Source organism: Lepisma saccharinum, chromosome 9, assembly GCF_977018435.1.
Source record: "Lepisma saccharinum chromosome 9, izLepSacc3.1, whole genome shotgun sequence".
In the NCBI taxonomy this organism is placed as follows: Eukaryota; Metazoa; Arthropoda; class Insecta; order Zygentoma; family Lepismatidae; genus Lepisma; species Lepisma saccharinum.
The window spans coordinates 61,734,460-61,759,895 of NC_139237.1; the positions used below are offsets into that span (position 1 = coordinate 61,734,460).

At 37.5% G+C, this 25,436-nt stretch overlaps 1 protein-coding gene across 16 annotated transcripts in view; it reads left to right on the forward strand.

Annotated features, from left to right (window-relative positions):
- The window catches only part of Rbp6 (RNA-binding protein 6), a 1,060,856-nt gene that overhangs the window by 987,571 nt on the left and 47,849 nt on the right, over window positions 1-25,436 (forward strand). For 11 of the 16 annotated variants that reach the window (XM_083128271.1, XM_083128266.1, XM_083128262.1 and 8 more), the window contains one exon: window positions 7,187-7,459. The exons of the other annotated variants lie outside the window; for them this stretch is intronic. In XM_083128271.1, coding sequence (XP_082984397.1) covers window positions 7,187-7,459 — 273 coding nt within the window. The remainder of the gene's footprint in view (window positions 1-7,186; window positions 7,460-25,436) is intronic. 16 annotated transcript variants of the gene reach the window in all.

A 25,436-nucleotide genomic window follows, 5' to 3' on the forward strand; every position in this document is an offset into this window, starting at 1 on the left:
TAGCTATCTTCTAAAAACAGGTTGAAGTACAAAGGTGTTGATGATAATGGACAATTAGAAAGCGATATATTTACGTCGTATGAACACAATTTGGAAATGTTTCAGCATGACATCTTTTAAACGGTTGTGAGAAATTACTTTTTTCGGGTACTTAAATGTGTTGTCACTGTCTGATACTAGCCAGTTTATTTCGATGGTTGTTTCTCTACTTTAGTGGATTTGGAACTTCTCTCGAATACTTTTTTTTATTCATTCTCTAGTAAAAAATCCTTGCATTTTTGTTTGAACTTTCCCAAATACTTTTTATGCTACAAGGGATGGGTGTTATATGTGGTGTAAAGACGGAGACTGTGATCCAAATTGTCTTGTAAAGGTGCTTGTATGCAACGAATAAGAACGTGGAAGAAGCATGAAACATTTTTATTTTCGACGTTAAATTCGATCTGATAGCACTCTCCTTTTTTACTGAGCTCCATTTTATTTCATTATTAATGAATAGTTTTTCACTATGTGAGTAAGAGAGTATACTTAAATTGGTCTTGTATTTTTTCAGTTGAATTTTTATATGGGCAAGTAGATTTCTTTTCACATAATCCTGACAGATAAAATTCTGTTTGTCTTGGGTATTTTAAGAAATTCCACAGTGCACATTTCAGTTATTTTTAAATATTTTTATATTTATAATATTTTTTGCGACCCACTTTCATATACTGAACCTATTTCTAAACCTGTCATTTGAAAATACCTTCAACATTATTCAAAATTTTGTTAAGAAATCTTAACATACATATCTCCAGTTAAATTTCATACTGATAGGACGTTTTCTTTGGAAACATTAATGGACAGAGATTACCATCATTGTAATAAAGTAATGATAGAAAGGATAGAGATTTAGAGTGGCGAATTAAGTAACAATTGAAATTTATAACACAATATTTGAAAACTTGTTTGAGTAGTGTTCAGGGAATGGGGAGTACTTCTAAACGATTTGGGATTTTTTTATATAGCGTGGGGCACGTTTGATTTAGTGTTGTATCTCATTGTCAGCAACAGAATCTTACTTGATTACATTGAATGTAATCCATATTGTGTATTCCGATAAAATATTATTAATGCAGTTCCACACAGTCCTTCTTTCAAGGTTATGGCCCTTTTTTCTTAGCAATACTACTAAAATTATTTTATACCCTTTGGGTTCCTTCTAAAAATATTATGATGTGCAGCTTTCTTATGTAGGGACCTTTTCCTAACAAAATATGCACAACTGACACTGCACTAAAAGAATATATTGGTCTCAAAGTAAATGATTTAAAATTTCGGGCTAGATACATTAATGCTTTTCGTACTCATGTGCTTTGTTCCTTTGTTAATCCCCATTAGTTTTTCCACTAACTCAAGTTAAGGGCATATCTGATTACATATTCTGTCCCTTAGGACTCGCCTACACAACAGCCCTTACCACCGGATATGGTAGGGCACGAAGCAGTGTTCGTACATCTACCACGAGATGTCATCCGAACCTGCAGGCTGGTAAGCCAGCACCACCTATATTCCTATGTAGCAAGCTATGTAGGTGGTTGCTCGTAGATATGATGGAGCTATTACGATCTCGCTTTAGAGGGGATCACTGTTGTTTTTTTTTCTTTCATAGTTACCATTTAATTTGGTTTAATGATCTGTTGTTTTCCAGTCATTCATTTTTAGTTTTCTTTGTTTAAGTTGTGTGTTCGTCAGTAACAAACCTCTTACAGTATTGTAAAAGTAAAGAAAAACACACAGGAGTAGGATGCATAACACAATTGCTACCTATTTATTACAAACTCTATGTAATATTTCTGTTGAGTAGCTCGTGTCTAGTGCTTGCTTAACATGTAACTGCTGTGGTTATTTAGTATGAAGTTCTGTTGTAATTAATCTCCTACCACTAACTTATTCACACACAGAAGAAAAGTGTAACCTTACTAGTGTAATGTATTTATGGTTTACCGATAGGTCTTATGGTGACGTCACCGTGACGTACAAATGAAGGACGCGTATATTGTTTACTTCCACGTATTTTGCGAATGACTCTGTGTAAAAGGAAAACAAATCTATCATCCAATCCATTCTTTGTTTACAACTTAAGTCTAATTTGTGTTACCAAATGTACAGTTGCTGCATCTGAATCATATGTGTGTGTACACATTTTCTATTCTTAAGACTATGGTTTCAACAGCAACATTAATGCAACCCCTTTTTCCTGGTCAAATAGAGGATAAATTAGTGTTTCTTCAATAGGTTATCTTTTCTTCTGTGGATTATATTAGATAAACACCCTGAATTCTCCGACTTAGTGTTGTTCCCAGTTTTGAAACTCATTATAGATCTAGATAATTATCATGTATGTACTCTAGAAACTCAGTTGTAGATCGCCAGTGATCATTTTTTCAAGGAAAAAAGATATATGCCCAACTGATTACTGGATGGTTTGACATGGAGCATAGTAAGGTGATGTGTGCAAGAGGAAATTTATAATGATTATTCTATATATATGTGTGTGTATCTGTTTGTGTATGTATATTAACAATACATGTGTAGAATGACGTGAAGAATATAATTGTGCTCGATTCGGACGCCATTTCCGATTTACTCTTACTTACGCCATTGGTGAAATAATAAGGAAATACAAGCAACTCTTTTTTTTCCTTCGCACGGTTTAAAAACAGAAATTGAGCACACAACACGAGACATACAGTATTCAGTTTACACGCAGAGAGAATTATTGTACACGTTAACACCTTCGCTTAAAAATTATTCTTCGACTTTTTTGACGTAATACATGTTCATACACGCACACAATAAAACAAGCAAGGGAAAAATTATCGGATACTTGCAAGACAACCACTGGTACAATACAAAGTTAGAGACAATTTATTTTACAATACGAAAGTATTCATGGTCAACGGATAGATGTACTGCCTATACATTCAAAAGAACTGGAAGATCATCAGCCTCCTCGAGTCGTCGTCCAGGAGAGACATCTAAGATGAGAGTGAGGAGATAACTAGCGTAAAACAATTGAAAAAATGATGGTCTGGACCCTGCTGACACACTGGTGGCGAGTAGAACCAAAAGTTAGGCCCTGTTCCATATCTTTTTAGACGTTATGTTTCTTTGTGAGAGTATTTTTGACTGTATAGTTCGTTATTCTTAGAACCAGAAACCGTAGAGCAGTTATAGAGAACTAAGTTAGTATGTCTTTACTGTGCCTTGGAAACAGTTTATGTTACTAGAGCTCGATATATATTTATAACACTGTTAAATCATGTAACTATATGCCGCTACAATACTATCAACAATAATATAATGTAGCGTGTGCGTATTGTAACATTTAACTTGTTTACTAATTTACTCTCTAGTATCAGCGAAATAGAATCTAGCTTTAGATGATGTTTAGTCATAGAATAATAGATAGTTAGATGAAACTTATTTAATTAAATAGAACGTAAACTATGGTGGACAACTAACAATATAATATGTATAGTTCATAACATGTTAGTGTGTAGTTTATAGTATTTCATATTAGCGCAGTAGTATGTGCTGTGTTTTACTTTCATATGAGTGAGAAAATAAAAATAGTAAGCGGCATTTTCTTGTAGATGCAAAATATGTGATGGTTTACCACTGTTACATAGGGTAGTTTGTTAGTAATAGCTTACAATTGGTAGATGTAGGTGATTTCTTTATCGTTGTGTGGTACAATTTACTGTGTAAATTTTTGTCTGTGTTTTTCTTTTCAAAGGTGCTTTATATGTGTAAGTTTGAATTAGCTAACACGTGTATTTAGAATTCACTAACTTGACTAAGCATAACTTCTCATTAACATGAGTTATTTGAATGTAATATGTGGCAAAGGGATTTTGATGATCATGTGCCATATTTTAAGTTTCTTTTTAAAAAAAATATTTAGTAAAGTGGGTGTGGGTTTTGTTATCTGATTGGGATTTACCGATTTTGTGGGTACTACTCAAGCAGGATATATGAATATCGGATGACATGGTGTTGAGAATATTTTTATTTTCTATAGACCACAGTACTGGCTAGTTTATATCCTATAGTAAATTTTCTGGCACGTCCTTTTTGCTTCAAAGTTGCCTGAAGTAATATGTACGGGTTTTAATCTATCAAAAAAGTTTTTTTTTTTTTTTTTTGTGAAATAGTCGAACACACTGTTTTGAAAGCAAAATATAGTATTTGCCGAAAAAGGCCATTTGAAATTATACGCGAACGATAATTTGTGGAGATTGTTCCTCTACCTGCATGGCTCGGAGCTGTGTCATATGTTGGGTCACATTGGTATTCGCCGTGAGAAAACCCCTGGGAGTCGACAAGAAACATTTGCACATTGTGTATAACATTAGTTAATATTGTAATACCTACATGTACAAAATGGAGACATACATCCCTTACTGTAGGTACATATGGTGATATGGGAAAACTACTTTTAGCTGGACTCGATCTAATGGTTTGTGTTATAAACATGATTTTTGATGTGTGCAAATCTGTACCTTGCTCTGCTTGGTTTCCAGTAGTTGTCGCAACTCGATCAAAACGTTGGTTCTCATACTATAATCACACACGTGCGAGCAGAACAATTAGTTAAATCTTATGGAAGCTTTAGTACAGGCCACCCCGATGGAATAATATTTACGCTGTCGATTTGTAATTCAGGGATTCTCGGCTTTGATCCCTAGTACACTGCACAGAGGTTCGGATTTCACTTTAAACTGTAGGTCTAGTCTTGATTAGCCTGTATAAAGTCGACTCAAAACAAACTTCGACCAGCTTTAGTACTGAATTGGCGCTCTTATTTAAGACATGGACCTATTTATCATGGTTACGTATTGGAAAACATGCTCAGAATCTTATAGTTTTCTAATGCATCAGATTTTTTTGTGACAAATTTACTCCTTAAACTTTCGTTCAGGCCTACTTTCTGAAAGCATTGTATGACTATAAAGCACACAACCTATTTCCCCCCATGCATCTACGATCGCCATTAGAATGAGCGAATTATAAGTTTATGACATTTATAGATTGAATATTTTTAGAACTATTTACATGAATGAGTGAATGCCTGCTTTGTGCTTTGTTAAGTGTTTTCTGCTGTTCAGGGTACGATAAATAAGAGGCTCGTTGATAAGTAAAAAAAGGCATCAAATAGCAGGGTAGCAGTCAGAAGGTTTTTTAATGTTCGGTTCTAGGAAAAATAATGAATTTAGTTCTTCAAAACCTTCCATCAGTGAAACTTCCATACATATTTAAGCACATAGCGTCATTAAGATGACTTAATCATTAGCGGGGATACCCTAAATTTCACCACCCAAGGAAATCTTCGGTAAATAGTGTTAAATTTCAGCACGCATCTTTCTTGACGTCGTTTGCCATCATACCGGGTAATGCGAATGGTACTATGTCAATAGTTCATGCTACTACTTTTAATGGTCTGTTTTAGATCACTTTCTCAATAGAAAGGTTTCTTCACACCGTCGCAAGAAGCTGTTACACTGAAATCATGCTTAGATTTTTGTTCAATTTGGTGCCCTAAAATAAATAGTGCAACCTGCCCCAACAACTTTTTTGTGTATGTGTGTGTGTGTCTGTGCGCGCGCGCGAATATTGTTATTGCCGAATAGTATTAGCCGTTTTTGCTGCTACAAGGTTCGGATGTTCATACAGGTCCGAAACTAAATACGCAGGTTTGTTCGCAGAGCAATCGGTGTTAGTAAAAACTTTCTTCGCACAGATTTGGATGGCGCTCATGATTTTTCACTACACCATTTCCCTCCCTTGCTTTCCAAATTTTGGTTTCTTCTTTCTAATGTTCTGTTTTGCTCGCTGTTTGTGTTTCATTTGTCACAGAAGTTTTTAGTGTCGCGGAGCTTCTAGTCACAGCTGCAATCCTCCACATAGACGACACATGTAAGTACCTTAGTTCTGTGTGCGTGTGTCTAGATAGCAATTGTTTCCTTAGATACATTAGAATAGAATCAGCCGTTTGTTTCTCTCTACCGCCCTTAGTAACTTTTTATTGCTTTCATTTTCTTGCTTAAGTAGAGCAGTTTCTTATTTGAAAAGTAACCAACCCACCCTCCAATATTTCATTGATATAACACACCCCGCACATATCATTAAGATACAACATTTTATAACAATTTCACACGTGCTTTCCCGCGCATGCGTAAAGCATGTTCATTTTGTGCGAGGTGCATGTTTGCGTTTTTATGTAACAGTATTCCGAAAAACATAAATGCATGTTTATTATTTTAATTTTCAAAGCAGCTCTGTAGATGCCAATTTTGCGCGCGAGTATCTTCTATTGCACTGCACTAAGTCATGTCCTTGCATTTCCTTGTTTAAAAAAGTTGTTTTTGCATAATATATGACTCCCACTTACCTCGATAACAATGAGTGGCAAATAAAAATACAGTCAAAGGACTTATTCCCTCACTAGCTTTTGGTTTGAATGAAAGAGTGCCTTATTTATGGCAGACGGTCCAATAACCACATGAATATTTGCTTGACGAAACGCATACATTAGTTTTCTATCCGTTCCAAAACAATCATTGAGCAGACAAAAATGTACCATATCACTATAGAATATGAATTTGAGAAGACAATTTTACATTTCAGAACGTTACAAGGCCAGAACTAATGCATTCCGCTGTACACGAAAAAGACAATTGTCCTTTTTACAACTATGAAAATCACATCTGGAAGCAAATGTATAAGGATACCTGTGAGCTTACTTCAGGATTAGTGTTTATTGTTTTGCCATTAGTAGCCACAACAGACATCACAAATTGATGGGGTTAGGGACGATGTGCTGTGGTCTTAGAAGTTCAATCACCTTGTATTTTCCTGCAACGAAACACATGAATATCTTAGTCGCTGGAGCCTACTTGGTAATGGAAAATTTAAATTGATATTTAGAGTTTCTTTTGTCAAGGTTGTATGTTTCATACAATTCTTGATGCTGATTGGGAGGGAAACTTGTTTCACTTTTCCATATTGATAGTTTGTGTATTTTTTTTGGTTAATATAGTTGTTCAAAATTAAACCAAAAATTTTTGGATTAAGAAAGAGAGCTCTTTTTTTGCTTGCTTTCATCGATCTAATGGCTTGATCCGTGTTTCGTTATTCACAGGATTCCCTGGGTACAGCTACTTCCCTAACCCCACCGCCGCGGCCACCAGCGCCGCTACTCCGGCAGACCGCGCCAACCCGGCCACCTACTATGACTACGCAACTGCGGCTGCTGCCGCCGCTGCATCCAGCGCCGCGGCGGCCGCTGCAGCTGCAGCGCAGGTCTCCGTCGCGGCGTCTTCTCGCAACGAACCTAACGCCGTCGTGAACAGCTCACCCTTGCATCGAGATGCCACTGCTACTTACCAACACAGTCGCACCCCAGCTACACAGAGTAAGCATGCTTCCTGTGTTCCTGATCTGGTATTTGAAATTTTTAGACTAGCATTAAATTAGTGCATGCTTTATATTAGTGCACATTCCCGTGAAGGATTATTTTTAGTTTAGCACATAGCTGCATGTTACGTTTAAGAACAGTATTTTTTAATTTTTATTTTCTGTGCCACCTATTATAATAGTAATATTGTGCAACCATCTGCTAGCAATGAATGGTTTGCTGCTGTGCTGTCATCTGTTGGTAGCTATATGTACTAACCTGTTTCTTTATGATGAACACTTGCTCGCAGCTTTCATCCATGTTTTCATGGTTAGCTTTGCTGTGATTGGGAGAAAGAATGTACCAGGTGTTTATAATTAAAGTGACGGTGTTCAGAGTGGTACAGCACGGGCTGTAATGAGAGTAGCAGTCTGAAACTTAGTAGAAATGCTAATGAAGCAATGCGCTCGCGAATTATGGAAAAAAAATAGTTCCAATTCTCTCCAGGGTAAAAATGGCGCTGTAAGCAGTCAAAACGTGGAATTTTCCGTAACTCTGACGTCAAAATCGGTGACATTGCCTAACCATTGTGTGAGCTCCCTGGTTGTTGTTGGTGACGCTTGTTGCTTTTTTCCTTTAGTAATGTTCATGTAATTCGAATGGTGAAATTGTAGCGGTATTTTTTTACAAAGAGTATTGTTTTCTGCGATTTATAGTGCATTTTTCCTGTAACTATACCACGTTTTTACTGCTTACAGCGCCATTTTTTACCCTGGTGGCGAGAATTGGAACTATTTTTTTCTTCATAATTCGCGAGCGCATTGCTTCATTATCATATCTACGAAGTTTCAGACTGCTACTCTCATTACAGCCCGTGCTGTACCACTCTGAACACCGTCACTTTAATTATAACCACCTGGTATATTGGTAGACACAAATACATGTGAGAGATCTTGATACCAAATTCCAATCGTTTTTACAAAGTATACAAAACAAAATCAACAGTCTTCTAGCCATATAGATCATGGATGAAAGATGCTATTAGCCGCCTTTTATTGTCCAAGCTTCTCCATAGATACAATTTATTATTTGTTGGTATTATTTGTTGATCGTTTTGCCCCATCAGAAATAATTATGTTGACATATTATGGTCTTGAAATTATATTTATTTAATTGAGGTCTATAGCGCTTGAAAAATCTAGTGGAAACCGCGTCTTACTCTATTCTGCTACAGAAAAAAATATCATGTGGCCATCAGATGTTCATCGTCTGCCTGTATTCATGTTGACATTCAATCTCTACTGTCGCAGTGTATTGTATATGCCGAAATTAGTGCAAATTAAACTAGTAGTTGTATTGACTGTACAACCAGTGCCAGAAAGGAAGAGCCCCCCTGAAGCGCATTTGCTTACACTTAAAACTAGCTCAACATGCCAATATGAGCTTTTTGATCAAGTGTGGAACCCCGTCTAACCCAAGATTTTTGTAAAAACGCCCTCGGGAATTTCCCGAGAAAAGGAAGAGGCTCTCAGATTGATTTGTTTACACTTACAAAAGGCACTTCTGCCAGATTTTTGTCCACAAACTTGCTATTTTTACCTGAAATTAAGCCAAAACACACACACAGCGCACAGCACACACACAGCACACACACACACAGCACACAGCACACACGCACACACAGCACACACACACACACAGCACACACACACACATATTTATTTTACCTGGAATATTTCAATTGGGCACCAGGCTCAACTTGCATATCTAGTATTAAGATAATCTAGAATTGCTCCGTGACTCTCTCATTATTATAATCTATTCATATTTAGAGTCTGTCCAAGTTGTTATATAAAATTATTACACTTGGTATTAGGTCAGTGCTTTCTGGGACACACATGTCTGTGCAGGTCAGATTCCCGCGCACAGAGTTGCGGGATCAATATTCGGTGCAATTTCTCGGCGCGCGCATTACTGCTCCCCGCGGCAATCAGATCAATACTTGGCTCGGAATAGTTCTATTTGCCTTCAGCAGTTTTATCAGTCTTGCAGTTTTATTGAGTGATCAGAGTTAGTTCCAGACAAATCCGCTCGCCTCAGCGTGGAGGCGCTGCGGTCTGGATTGCATGTACGCTCAGCAGATAAACGGGATGTACGCTCAGGAGACAAAAATATAAGAATGTTTCTGAATGCACCCCCAACCCACCCCCACACACCCCCAACCCACCCACACACACCCCCAGCCAACCCCCACACACCCCCACACACACACCTACCCACCCCTAACCCACCCGTACCCACACCTACCCACATTTATACATATTTACTCACCAGTTATTTTTATTGCATCATGTTGTGCTATATTAATCAATTAATATTGTACGACATAATGCGATGCGTGGTGTTTTCTGATTGGCTCTGCAAATCTATATAAGCCAGGGCACAGTGCAGATTCCTCACCTTTGCTGGATCGGCAGAGGAACCCACAAGTGGGGGATAGAACCTGAACAGGCTCCACCAAAGTATAGGAGACTTGAAGCATATAATTTGGCGGAATAACCCAAGTAAGGTCATAGAGACAATATACACTAATTTTTGGCAGGGGGGCCAAAGTGGTTCCTAAATACAATATCTCAAGAACTAATTGACATAGAGCTATGCAGTTTTTTTTGTTTGCACTGGAATAACCCTAAGGTCATAGCGACAATATACACTAATTTTTGGCAGGGGGGCCAAAGTGGTTCCTAAATACAATATCTCAAGAACTAATTGACATAGAGCTATGCAGTTTTTTTTGTTTGCACTGGAATAACCCTAAGGTCATAGCGACAATATACACTAATACAATAAAAGCCAATTTTTGGCAGGGGAGCCAAAGTGGTTCCTAACAAGAACTAATTGACATAGAGCTATGCAGTTTTTTTGTCTGCACTGAACCCAACTGATCCAGTATAGAGTTTTGATTTGAACCCCAGGAAATTTTATATAAATACCAAAGCCAAAAATATTAACATACATACACACATACACACATATATACATACACACACACAAAGCACAGTGCTGAACCAACTGATCCAGCATAGAATTTTGATTTGAAACCCAGATAATCTTATATAATAAACAACAAGAAAAATGCCAAGTCAAAAATATTGTGACCAATGCAATAAAAATATATTTAGCTCTAATTGGGCCAGACACCAAAAGATTTGCAACCCGGACAAATACAAAACTCCCAGAATAATATGCCCCAAATGCCATAGAAAATACAACATGAAATACTTCATAAATATACATAAAGATACTTGCTCTGCACAGTCATCAACACAACCATCCACATCTGCTCCGAAAAGGAATCACGAAGCACCTCTTAATGCCAGAGCAGCAAAGCAGCCACGCCATGCACCCATCCGTAGCAGTTTTAATGCCCAACTTAAGGATTACCAGTTTGTATCAGAGCCAAGATGTGGCATTGAGAATTTTTTGAACAGTGTAAATCCTGATCTGCAGGCAATTCTTAATGCACAAAATGGCTCTTATAAGCTGTCCCTCAAATTGTTTACACAATATAAGAAAGCAAACGGCACAAAATTTACACAGCCCCACATAACAGAAACTGTACCTGTATATTCAAATACAAATTCAGACACAATAATAGGCAGTTTGATGGATCAATTGAAAATCAAGCACTCTGAATTTGCTGCGAAAGAGTCTGGCTGGAGCTTATGCGGCTCCCCACACAAGCTCTATGTCAACATTTCCGAATTCAGCCCATTACAAGGATCTACATATCTTCCATTACCTGCCAATATTAAAAACAAACAAGCCGTGGTCAACATACAAAATCCCGACCAGAAATGCTTTCTGTGGTGTATATTAGCTGCCTTGTATCCAGTTTCAAGAAATCCTGAGAGAATAAGTTATTACAAACAACATGAACATCAATTTGATGATGCTATGGAGGGTTTAGAATATCCAATGTCTCTTCAGAATATTGATAAATTTGAAAAAAGAGCCAGGGATATCAACGGTAAACAATTATCTATTAACGTATTTATTTGCTCTACTGGCCGTGGCAATTGCTCGATAGAACCTCTCAGAATCAGTACAATTGATGATGAATCTGCTATTCCAATTGATTTGCTCTTAATTGAAGAGGATGGCACAAATCATTACACTCTGATACATAATCTTCAAGCTTTAGTGAGAACACAACTAGACAAAACTCATACAATATACAAGTTGTGCAGAAGATGTTTAACTGTATTTTATGGTCAAAAAATGGTGAAGGGGGTTCGGGAAGAAAATGCAGAAATTGCCAAAAACAAGTTAATTGAGCATCTGAAATACTGTAAAAATCATAAACCTGTTCATATGGTGATGCCTAATCCAAGTGAAAATTGCAAATTCAAAAAGTTTGAAGCCTCGTTGGAACACCCATCATATATTGTCTGTGATTTTGAATCGAACCTCAAACCTATTGCATTCTGCAATCCAGATCCTGAAGATTCTTCAATTACACCATACCAGTTACATGAACCTTCCAGTTTTTGTTATACAGTTATACGGGACGGTGTAGCTAGTGAGCCACGCTCATACTTGGGACCAAATGCCATCAAAATATTTGCAGATGAAATAGAAAATGAGTGCCGCGACATAGCATCTAACATCTTATTAAAATCAGAGCCTATGTTGCCTTTAACAGAGGATCAGATTGAAGATTTCAACAAAGCAGAAAAATGCCCGGTATGTGATTCTGAATTTTCAGATACAAATATCAAGGTGAAACACCATTCTCATACAGATGGTAAATTCTTAAAGGCCCTGTGTAATAGCTGTAATATTAAGATCAAGAGACCAAAATTTATCCCCATATTCTGCCATGGAGCATCCAATTATGATTTCCATCATCTGATCAGGTACGAGGGGTTTGACAAGCAGAATTTAAATATTTTAGCTGAAAATGACGAGAAATATATTGCCATTAGCAAGAAAATTAAAGTTGATGGTGTTTCTATTCAAATGAGATTTCTTGATTCTTACAGAATTTTACCTGCTAGCCTGGCCACACTGGCCTCTCAATTATCTGATGAGCAATTCATAATCACACGTGCCATGTTTCCAAATCTGGACCTGAAATTAATTAGGCGGAAGGGTGTATATCCATATGACTATGTTACAGATTTTTCTAAATTTAATGAATGTTCCCTGCCACCACAAGAAGCATTTTACAGCAAAATCAGAGGATCTGGAATCACAGATGAAGATTATCGCCATGCCCAATTGATGTGGAACAATTTAAAATGCAAGACATTTGGTGATTATCACATGGCTTATTTGAAACTTGATGTGACCCTCTTAGCTGATGTAATGCAGGTAATCAGAAAATCTTCTATGCAAAATTATGGATTGGACCCAGTGTATTTTTACAGTGCCCCGGGCCTAGCATGAGCTGCAATGTTTTTCAACACCAAAATGCAATTGGATCTGATCCAAGATCAAGATACGTATCTGTTTATAGAGAAAGGTATAAGAGGAGGGATGGTGCAATGTTCCCAGAGATATGCCAGAGCAAATAACAAATATATGCCTGATTATGATCCAGCACGGCCATCAAATTATATATTGTATGTAGATGCAAATAACCTGTATGGTTATGCCATGATGCAAAAACTGCCATATGCAGGGCTTGAATGGGTTGAAGATTTCAATATTGAAGATCTTAAGGACTTTAACGACAATGACTATGGCCTAATCTTAGAGGTTGATCTGATATTTCCTGATGATTTGCACAATAAAGTTTCTGATCTGCCCCCAAATCCTGAGGTTCAGTGCTCACCTGGCTCTAAACAGAAGAAGCTCATGATGACACTGGAGCCGAAACAAGGCTATGTCATATATTACAAAAACCTCCAGTTCCTGATGCGTCATGGTGTTCAAGTAACCAAAGTTGGAAAAGTTTTGAGGTTCAGGCACTCAAGATGGATGAAACCATACATTGATACAAACACAGAGCTTCGAACATCTGCAAAGAGCCAATTTGATAAGGCCTTCTTTAAATTGATGGTCAATTCTGTCTATGGCAAAACAATTGAAAATGTCAGAAAACATACCGATGTTAAAATAATTACTGACCCCAGCCGGAGCAAAAAATTGGTTGCAAAGCCCAACTTCAACTACAGAAGAATTTATGATGAGCACATGGCACTTTTCAACATGAAAAAAACAAAGATTAAGTTTGATAAACCTATTTATGTAGGGGCTGCGATATTGGATTTGTCCAAATTACATATGTCACAATTGTATTATGATGTGCTGAAACCTTTTTATGGTGATCGTGTAAAACTGTTGTACATGGACACGGATAGTTTTATCCTTGATATTCAGACAGAAGATGTTTATCAAGATATGTCACAACCTGAATTGCTTCAATATTTTGATACCAGCGAGCATACAAGGATTCAACCCCACAACAAAAAGGTGCCCGGCAAGTTAAAAGATGAGACACTTGGTGATGTTATTGTGGAATTTGCTGGGTTAAGTGCCAAGATGTACAGTTTTAAAACATGTAGTGCTGTTGTCAAAAAGGCCAAGGGCATTGGCAGAGTGACTGTTGACAAAGAGCTCCAATTTGAAGATTATAAAAATTGCATCAAATCATGTAGCACAATCAAAACATCAGAATCCAGAATTCAGAGTGCGGATCACTTATTGACTAGCAATATTGTAAGAAAAGTGGCTCTGGACCCACATGATGATAAGAGATGTATTCTATCATGTGGCAAACATACTCTACCATGGGGTCATTGTGATTTGAAAAATGGCAAACAATGCACAAGCACAGAGCATGATTTGGAATAAATAAACATGCCCATGAACTTATTTGGGTTCAAAAAACAGGCTATTATGGACCTGCCACCACCACAACCCTCTCCTGATTTACAATCTGTAATGTCTAAACTGAGTGGCTTGTTAATTATTCATCTGAACAGCATACTTACAGATATTGAAGATGAAACAGGCAAAATATTGTACATATTTAACAATAATTTAAATCATTACCAATTACCTGTAGGTGGGCAATTGCAATTTATTACAACCCCTGAGGGTGATGTTAAAATTTCAGTAGGGAGAAATATTTACAGAATTAAGCACTCAAACATGATTTCTGGCACTGTATATACTGTTTCTGCTGGTGACTGCTTATATATTGAGGTCCCTGGATCATATGACAAGCTTATACCCTTTTTTATAGAATTAAGAATCAGATATTCAATAATAAATAACTACTAAACAAAATGCCTAATGATATTTTTGGCCATACAAGACATGAAGATCACAGTGATGAGATTCTGATGCTTGATGTCAGAGTCAAGAAATTAAGAAGTGATTTACAAGCTTTACAAACCACACTCAATGCCAGTCTTCAATTGGAAATTACAAATTTACAATCACAATGCATGGACCCTCTTCTTAAAATTGATTCTGAACTCAAGTTGCTGCTTCAGAAATATACTGACCTGGCTACATTGGATAATTTTCAAAGTTTAGAAGAAGCTGTAGCAGCTCTTCAAGCCAAATTTAAGACCCAGGCTAACAATTCTGAGCAATTGAAACAGCAATTGGAAGAGCAGATAAATAATGTCCAGGCACAACTCCAAACAATTGTCAAAAGCATAAAATCACAAGAAGATTTTGATCTAGTGATTTCCACTCTAAAAGAACAGATTCAGTCACTCCAAATACCTAATCTGGACCCTCTGAACAATGCCATAGCCGAGGTTAAAGGAAAAATTGAGACACTTGAAAATTTTATGAACAACTTGCCATCTTCTGATGCTTTGAATGCAATAACTCGGAGTGTAGCAAACATTAAGCTGCAACTTGAAACGTATGAAGATTTTGGAAAAATTCAAAGTTCCATAACCCACCTTGAAGGTACAATAGCAGCAGTGCAAAGTGATTTGGCAAATGTACTAGAATCTCGCCTGCCTGGGATTGTAGATACCCTTGTCAGTGTCCAGCAACAAATCACAAAGCTTGAAAACCTCAACACTGAATCTGAGCTCTCTCATTTCCATCACTTGATAGATGATATCCAAACAAAGCTTGAAATTTTACAACAATCCACACCCTCTCAGGCGGATATAGCCCTGCTCCAAAATGCTATGCAAAATGTGGCTGATGCTTCTGAATTACACAATGTGAAATTGGCACTTGAATCTTTGCAAAATACTGTGTCAAATTTGCCTACATCACAGGAACTTAAAAATATTAAGAGGGCAGTGAATAGGATATTGAAATCAGAGGATATCAAGAATATCCAGGCAGAGATCAAACAACTCACACAGACAGTGGCCACTCTACCAACAAATCAACATATTAATGAACTGCATGCCCTGTTTGAGGATATCAGAAGACAGGTCCATGATCTTACTGCTCAAAATTCAAAATTGGCAGTTGTTGAAAATTTACAGCAAATTGTAGCTAATATCAAGCAACAGCTAGGGACCATGGAATCCAATCAAGCAAATGCCTTGTCTGTTTTTGCCACCCAGCTTCAAGAGATTGTGCAACAATACAAAAAACTTGCTGTGGACATAAGAATCAAGCCGGGGCACGAAGAGATTGTTAGGACCATCAATGAGCACCTTGAATCTGTAACAAGCAGATTGCTCACAGCGGAAAAGGAAATAACAGGCATAATCGAGAATCCAAAACATTCAGTAATTCTTGAATTGCACAGTATCCCCAACAGAGAATATGATTCTCCATTTACACCAGGTGGCAAAATATATATGCTGTCCCCTGCACAATTTTATTACCAGTTTTTTGTTGGGGGCACACTGAGACCAATCAAGATCAAATATTGGCATCAACCACAGGCACACCACTACCCTACATTATCAATAACAAATGCTGAGAACAAAGTGAAAATAACCAGTGTAGAGTTGGAGGATTTTACAGATCCCAATACATTAGAAACATCTTATGCTGAAGATGATGGCACTTTGGAATTTAAAATACAAATAGGGGACAAATTATATTTAGAAAATCCTGCAGTCTCAGCTGCTGAACACCCCATAGTTGCAATATTCTTGTTTACATACCATGTCTAGACAAATTATAGTTGATGAATTACACAGACAGGCCAGACATAATTTTAAGAGACTCCCAGTAGTCACAAAAGGCATAGATGATTTATGGCAAAGCGACTTGATTGAAATGGCAAGTGGGCAGTTGAAAAACTTAGACAAAATCAACAAGGGCTACAAGTATCTACTCACTGTAATAGACACATTTTCAAAATTTGCCTGGGCTGTGCCACTCAAATCCAAGACTGGAAAATGTGTTACAGAAGCCCTCAGGACAATCATCAATCAGAGTGGAAGATCACCGCGCTATTTGCAAACAGATAATGGCAAAGAATTCTATAATTCAGTGTTTCAACAATTTATTAAAAGCCAGTCAATACAACATTATTCGAGTTACAGTGACCTCAAGGCCTCAATTGTAGAGAGATTCAACAGAACCTTAAAAAATCTTATGTATAAACAATTTACACTCCAAGGTAATTATAAATGGATTAATATTCTTCCAGAACTTCTACATAAATATAACAACTCGGTCCATTCTACAATCAACATGAAACCCTCTGAAGTAACTTCATCTGATGAGCAAAAATTGATCAGCACTGTTTATTATCCTAGATACCAGCCAACAACAAGAAAGGCCAAATACAAGATTGGTGATCAAGTAAGAATCAGCAAATATAAGCACTTATTCAAAAGAGGTTTTACGAGAAACTGGAGCACTGAATTATTTACAGTGGTTCAAGTTAAACCCGGGACCCTTAACACATATATAATAAAAGATCACCGAGGAGAAATTCTCAAAGGCAGGTTCTATGAACAAGAGCTCAGCAAAACTAAACAGCCTGACACTTATCTCATAGAAAAAATCATCCGCAGAAAAGGCAACAAGTTACTTGTCAAATGGCTGGGTCATCCGGAAAACAGCTGGATCGATGCAAACAAAGTGATAATATGAACACCTGGGATGTTATAAAAAGGCTGCCAGAACCTGAACAGCAGAATAAGATAAATGGAGTGCTGTTACCTGATAATATTAGGTGTCTTATCGTTGGGCCATCTGCTTGTGGTAAAACTACACTAATGGTTGATAATTTTTTATTGGCACCCAACTGGTTAGACTGGAAAAACAGGCACTTGTATGTCTTCTCTAAGAGCTTGGAACAATTAAAATATCAGCAGTTAATAAAATTATATGATGGACTGGATATAGCCACTTTTGAACCAGATGTTAAGCCACTTGATGAATGTCTCGATAATTCTGTTGTTGTGTTTGATGATATTATACTGGATAATCAAAACAAGGTTAGAAATTTCTTTACACAGGGCCGACACAAAAACATTGATTGCTTCTACCTGGCACAGACCTTTTCAAAAATACCCAAGCAGCTGATCCGTGACAATAGCAATTTTATATGTGTGTTTCATCAAGATCATACAAACCTCAAACACACACATGATGAATATGTAGGTGGGGACCTGAGCTACAATGATTTTTCTAAATTTTGCAGCAGGTGCTGGAACCAGGACAGTTATGGGTTTGTCACAATTGATATGACAAGAACACCCAATAGTGGCAAATACAGAAATAAAATCAACGATTTTCTAGACGTGGAGACGTATATAAACAACCATGAAACGACCAATCATTGATGATCTTAAGTTAAGAGATTATCTTGTAAAAAGATTTAAGGGATGGAAATCAGAGAACCGGGGAATTTATGAAAAACACAAACAAGCAGAACAGCCTGTGATTGACGCTATTAATAATTTAGGTAAGAATATCAAGACTGTTACAGAGCAAAATCAAAATTTGATCACAGAGCTTGTACCTGTAGCTGCAAGAAACATATTAGATTATCCACTCACCCCACTTTCAAGTATTCATACACCTAGTCCTGTTGCTCCTAGAAGAATTGAGGCTAGTCAGGATCCTATTGAATTGGGTCTTCTTGCTCAAAAATATTTAACCACACCTAAAGACAACAAAGATGAGGTGTTTGGCTTATATGCTGACACAGAGCTTGATGGCAGCATCATTCATAGAATTGGCAATTTTAGGGTAACATTTATGGGGGATGATATCATTGTATATTCAGAATCTCGTCTCGGAGAAAAAGGTGCTTTTGTTAAGTACACCGGAACACCTGGATTGTGGGAACTGATGACTAGGAAGAGACCTGGCAGCTATACAGATCAAGATTATGAGGATTACAAAGAAATATTAATAAAATCAGATGCTCTATACCAGAACAATGATCCCACACAAAAAAGAGTCAAGTCTAGCAGTGGAGCAAAATACAACAATTTAATCAAGCCCATATGGTCACAAATCAAGACTGGCAGTGGAATCAAACAATACAACACCCTGCCTAAAGAATTTGTGTGGGTTGATGATGTCAGGAAACTTGTAGATAGGTTGCTGGTGATAGCTGGGGAGGAAAATGCTGGGAACCACAATTTTTACAATGAAAAGGTTGGAATTATGGACATGATAAGCACCAAATTGTCTAATTTTATAGTGAATGACACTAAGGGGATTGGATATCTCATAAAAATTATTAATACTCTACCACCTAAATTTTGGAATGTCTCTGAGGGTCGGGGCCTTGTTAATGACATCATAAACAAGCTGCCATTTGAACTACACATTCCAGGCTATCAGTATTGTGGTCCAGGCACGAAATTAGAGCATAGATTAAACAGAGGTGATCCTGGTGTTAATCCCCTAGATGCTGCTTGCAGAGACCATGACATAGCATACAACACACATTCTGATCTTGACAAGAGACATGTTGCAGACAAGAAATTAGAAGAGGCTGCATTTGGCAGATTTGTAAGCAAAGATGCTTCTTTGAGTGAGAGAATTTCAGCATTGGGGACCACCATAGCTATGAACACCAAACAAAAAATGGGGTGGGGGTTGTAAATAATAAACCTACAATGAAGGCCAAGGGTGTTATGTATCAAATACCTTATGCAGGTCTCAAATCTCTTAAAACTATTGACAGTCTCTTGACCAAAAAGCAGCGCAAGAGAAAAAGCTCTTGTATTGCAAAGGGTCATGGTATGAAATTGTTGCTTAGTACCCCCCAATTAAAAAAATTACAGCAATCAAGAAAAAAATCACATGTGGGGGGATTCATATTTACCATCCCTGCCATCTTAGCTGCTCTCGGGGCTGTTGGGAGCTTGGCTGGGGGATCAGCTGCCATAGCAAAAACAGTAATAGATGCCAAGAAAAATAGGGCAGAATTAGATGAGCAGAGGCGCCATAACCTGGCCATGGAGAAACAAGGCAAAGGTGTTAAGAGAGCCATGAATAAGTTTAAAAAAAACAAGAACCGCTTACAAACCAAGATATTGAAGCTTTAATCAAGCCACTGGGCATCAAACATTTTAGAGGTGTGTACATGTCTGATTCTTTGCCAGAACAACCACTCAACAAAGAGTGTGGCATAGTTAATTTGGATGAGTACAAAAATCAGGGCACTCACTGGATCTGTTATCTTAAATATTTAAAAAATGAGGCATTTGTGTTTGATTCATTTGGAGGTGTTCCACCTGAAAATTTAGTAAAATATCTAAAATCAGCTAATCTTTATTACAATAATGCCCGTGTTCAAAACTTCAAAGTTGTTAATTGCGGACATCTGTGTTTATCTGTTCTCAGATATATGTCTCAAATAAATAAACCATCAATTGAAGATTTTCAAAAAGCCCTGTGGTATCTGAAACATCATGGGGGTATTCCATCTCACCAGCCAAAATTCAATATTGAAACTCAAATTGCATGATGACATAGTGTATCCCAAAACAATAGCTCTCAGAGCATTTTATGGCATGTACCTGATCCCTAATATTACACACCACAACAACACAATTGCAGTTGGGGATGAAAAAATTGTCATCACTCCAGGGCAATATAATCTATCCACTCTAAATGCTCAGTTACCCAGAGGTATAGTGTTAAGTCAAAATTCTGTCACTCACAGAGTAGAGATTGTATCTGCCACAGAAACAGTGCATCTGGGTACTATAGGAGAGCTGTTAGGCTTTGAGAACAACACAAAACTTGAAGCAGGCATCAAACACACTGCTATGAATATACCTAAATTCTTAGCCATAGAGACTCTAAATATTCACTGTAATGTGGCTGAGGGTATGATCACCAAATCAAATGGCATAGGCACTCACAAACAAACCGGGATTATTGCAACATTCAAACCTAATTCTGAATTCATGGAGCCAATCATCTACAATCCATCCCCAACATTATATTTTCCTGTGTGCCACAACAGAATAGATTACATCGAATTGATGGTCACTAATGAAAAAGAAGAATTAGTTGATTTTGCTGGAGCCACAACAACTGCAATCATAGAGATTAACATTTAAATAAAAATACATACAATGGAAAATATTGAGAGTTATGAGCTCCAGTCATTCCCCCCAAACAGGAGGACATTTGCAAATTTAAATCAACCCAACACAGAGATTGAGGTTGATCTTGATGTAGGGGACGGATTTATACACCCCCACAGAGCAGATCTATACATCAAATTTGATGTTGTAAAGCTCGATGGAACAGATTATCCGGCAAATTCAAATATAAGACTTGTAGACAATTTTGTGCCGCATCTGTTCTCTGAAATTGAGATCAGAAAACATGGTGTTGTTATAAACAGAGTGGATTATCCCGGCATTACCTCCACAGCTTTGGCCACATTAAAATTATCCAAAACCGAGGCTTCATACTACAAAATAGGTGGATTTGAGGCTGGTGATAAGATATTATCTAAGAACCACACAGTGCTGTTCCCCATGCGCCTATTGCCAGGATTCTTCTCGGATTACAAAGACATTATGTGGAAGGGTGGTTTAAGAATTACATTTAGAAGAGCTGCAAATGATAATAATGCTTTGATGAGGTACAGCACATTAAACTCTACAGGGGAAGCTCTGCCTAATACCCTACCTGATGCAGGGAAATGCCTTATTCAGACTATGGAGTTAAGAATCCCTGTTGTTGAATATGAGGCCAGTTATGGTCTTAAACACAAAGCTGATATCCTAAAAAATCCACAGATTCCTCTGCAATTTTATACATATCAATGCGTACAGAAGCCCGCCACTGGTACCTATTATGAGTTTGATGCAACAAATTCATTCTCCAGTATTCAATATGACATGCCTGATTTTGTGGTGGTACTGTTTCAGACTGGAAGACACAATAATCAGGAAAAAAATTCAAGTAAGTTTGATAGCTGCAACATCAAGAACATATATCTTAAAAATGGCAGAAATGAGGTCTTTCCTAGAGAAAATTATAATTTAGACATGTCCAAGGATGATTTCCTCAAATTATATGAGGCTTTTTCGGCATTCAAAAGGGTCACTACAGGCAATACTGACATGTATTACACACCAGATGAATTCAAAGCACAGAGACCCATGTTTGTCATTAACACTTCCAAAAGAAAACAAGTTGTGGTGAATGACAGGATGAACATTAAAATTATCTGTGAATTCCACGAGGCACTCCCCGATGACACCATATGTAGTGTTATTCTCATAGGAGAAAAATCATATGTGTATGATGTAAGAAACGAGAGAGTCACGGAGCAATTCTAGAAAGCCTCTGCATATTCTATTGTGCTGTTGTACAACACACAAACCTCAACTGTATATCAACTAGCAGTAATTATTCTCAAAATCTCACGTGTGGACTGCAACATGTATTTCAATCTATCAGGAAAAAAATTGAACCTGGTATCCAATTGAACTTAGGCCAGAAGTAAATGTGTGTGTGTGTGTGTGTGTGCTGTGTGTGCGTGTGTGCTGTGTGCTGTGTGTGTGTGTGCTGTGTGTGCGTGTGTGTGCTGTGCGCTGTGTGTGTGTTTTGGCTTAATTTCAGGTAAAAATAGCAAGTTTGTGGACAAAAATCTGGCAAAAGTGCCTTTTGTAAGTGTAAACAAATCAATCTGAGAGCCTCTTCCTTTCTGAGGGAAATTCCCGAGGGCGTTTTTACAAAAATCTTGGGTTAGACGGGGTTCCACACTTGATCAAAAAGCTCATATTGGCATGTTGAGCTAGTTTTAAGTGTAAGCAAATGCGCTTCAGGGGGGCTCTTCCTTTCTGGCACTGGTTGTACAGTCAATACAACTACTTAAACTACTCGGACTCTTGAGGGTGTATGCTTTGTTTCTAGAACGTACATTGAGGCTATTGTTCAGAATAATACTTGTACCGTTCGAAAACATGCAGCGCATATTACTCGGTACGCTTTGAAAATGCATATCCAATGGAGAACCTGCCATTTGAATGCAAATCATCCGTACTGTCAATCAATAGTGTATTTAGTATTATATTTCTGGGGTGCTGTATTTTATGTACAAAAGTGTATGTGGGTGTGCTCTGCAAATTTCATGATTACATTGCAATTGTTCCTCGGAATACTGTGTGACACCATACAAAGTGTTACCAACGGATAGTTTTTTTTTTGTTGTTGACTTTCATTATCATTTTTTCTCAATTCACTCAAATTTGGTTAATTGTATATTTACTCTCTCGTCATTCCCAATCATTCTGTATGTCTACAGAGTGTAATACTCCTCTGTAATGCTTAACAAAGTTCGCAGAAATAGTGAATCGTTACTGAAGTTCACCCTGTATACATGTAATCATGGGTTCAATTAAGTATATTTGAGATTTTTTTTAAAATTTTTTTTACGTTCCATAAATTGTGTAAAATAAAACACACGCGAACACAGTTACTAAGGATAGTGAAACACCAGAGTGTCAGAAGATTTCAACCCGAGGATGAATCTTGCAAAGCAGAAGCTATCGATTACTGGTTGATCAAATGGGAGGGAGAGAGAAGTATTACCCTGATTTTCAATTAAGTCCAAAGCTTGTGGAGCTGCATAAATCCCCTAATGAGAGCAATGTGTTATAATAATCGATTGTCACCTACATCATCACATCCCCTGATGCATGGAGGAGATTGAGCATTAACGGTTTCATCTGCACTGCTTCGTGACTATAAAGTCGATCACATTCATTTCAATACGTTTTAGAAGTAGAATCGATTTCAACGTTAAATAGCCAGCAGTGGAAAGTCGGTTGAATGAATGACTCTACAATGCCGAAGTGCGAGGGGTTAAATTTGAAAATCAGTTTGTACTCTCCAGAACTCGAACTAGGGCTTGACGATATTCAGAAGATAACAAAATACATTTTAGATTTTTACAACAGCATTATTGGTTTTGCCACCCGGAATGAATGAACATGCGCCATACTGTTCCAATAATTGCTTCCGTAGTGTCGATTGTCCAATACCTGAAACCGAGAGCAGTTAAATTTGTATATTTCAACGACTTTGTAGTCATGCCCAGGAATATAAAGCTCATTTATATCAATTATTTTATGACTTACTTATACTGTGCACAACTAAGTTCATCGGTTACTATTTAGTAGGATCAAACTAGAACATTCCCATAAGTTTTATAAAGGGATCAGTGGCCAAATATGCTTGTCAGGTAAAAAAGTAGAGATTATATCTTGAGAGATAAAATTTTAGAAACATTATACGTACCCCCCTACGCAATATATGTTTCTGCAGTTTAAAAAAGAAAAAAAGATGATGTGGAATGTTGATCCAGTACTGCATGTATTTCTGTGCACTGCAGATAATACTATCAAAGAATTATGCCAACAGTAAGATTCGAATTCTGCATATCCCTCCCTACTTCTTGCTTTTCGAACATTCGACCATTTCGATGCTGAGGTCTCATTCTCATCTCCTTTGTCCTTCTCCTTTACTTTAGGCCAAGGAGAGAATCGATTTTCAGCTGTTTTCCGAAGTTCTCATTACACCAACACCGAAAGGGAGGCGTTTCCCAACGGCTTCATTGTCGTCGGATGAAGAGAAAAAGACCTTTGAGAGGCGAAGCAGTTTCTTCTAAGATCTGCGTCCAATACCGTACAACGCTGAAAGTTAGGCGCAGTTCTATCGGTCCGTGATGGCAGGCAGAGGACGCCACAGTTCCAAAGGCCGCAAACACACTCTGACCTCGTTCGCCGGCAACTTTAAGCGAACTATTCGCTGAACTTACCATCAATAAGACTGCAACGTTTCAATTACTATTGTTCATCTTTGACTGGCATATACATATAGCATATGAGGCCTCTCTGAAATATTGCATGCGATGTATTGCTTACCGATAGAGTGTAGCCTTATGTGTGACATACATACGGCTTCCAATGTTATGAATATAATATTTTATGGCCGTTAAATGTCTGCGACTCACTAGAAGATCTCTAGTATAAGTTCATGAAGCATACAGATAGTTTGGAAACCGCTGAGGTCGTTGAAGCATTACATATAATTACATTGGTATGTACCACCAAATGCAATGAGATATGCATTTGTCCTGGATAGAATTGCCTCTTTAGTACAGACATCATCTTATATGCCGTAACAAATGTGCAACTGTAATGATTCTAGCAAGCTGCTACCTGCTGAAAAGATGGTGTTGACAGTCAATGGTAATAAAGGTTTATTAATCAGTAAATTAAAATTTCCTGGTCAAACACAAGTACTTGGAATGTTGCTGGAGATAATAAAAATTATGTATTTGGATTTCCTTCTACTAAAAGAAATAGTTCAATTGTACTGGCGACCCGTCCGCGGCTTCTTTTTTATGATTATTTGTATTATTATATATTTGCAGTTACAATTAATATTGTAACTTGTACGGTCTTCTCAATAGATCGATTACCTTCAGTACTAAAACAAGAGTCTACCATTATGGATGACTTCGAAAACAAAGTCAAAGATCTGCCTGGCTGCCAACTCGTACAAACCGCCGTATGTCCGGGGTTGATACATATCAGAAAGT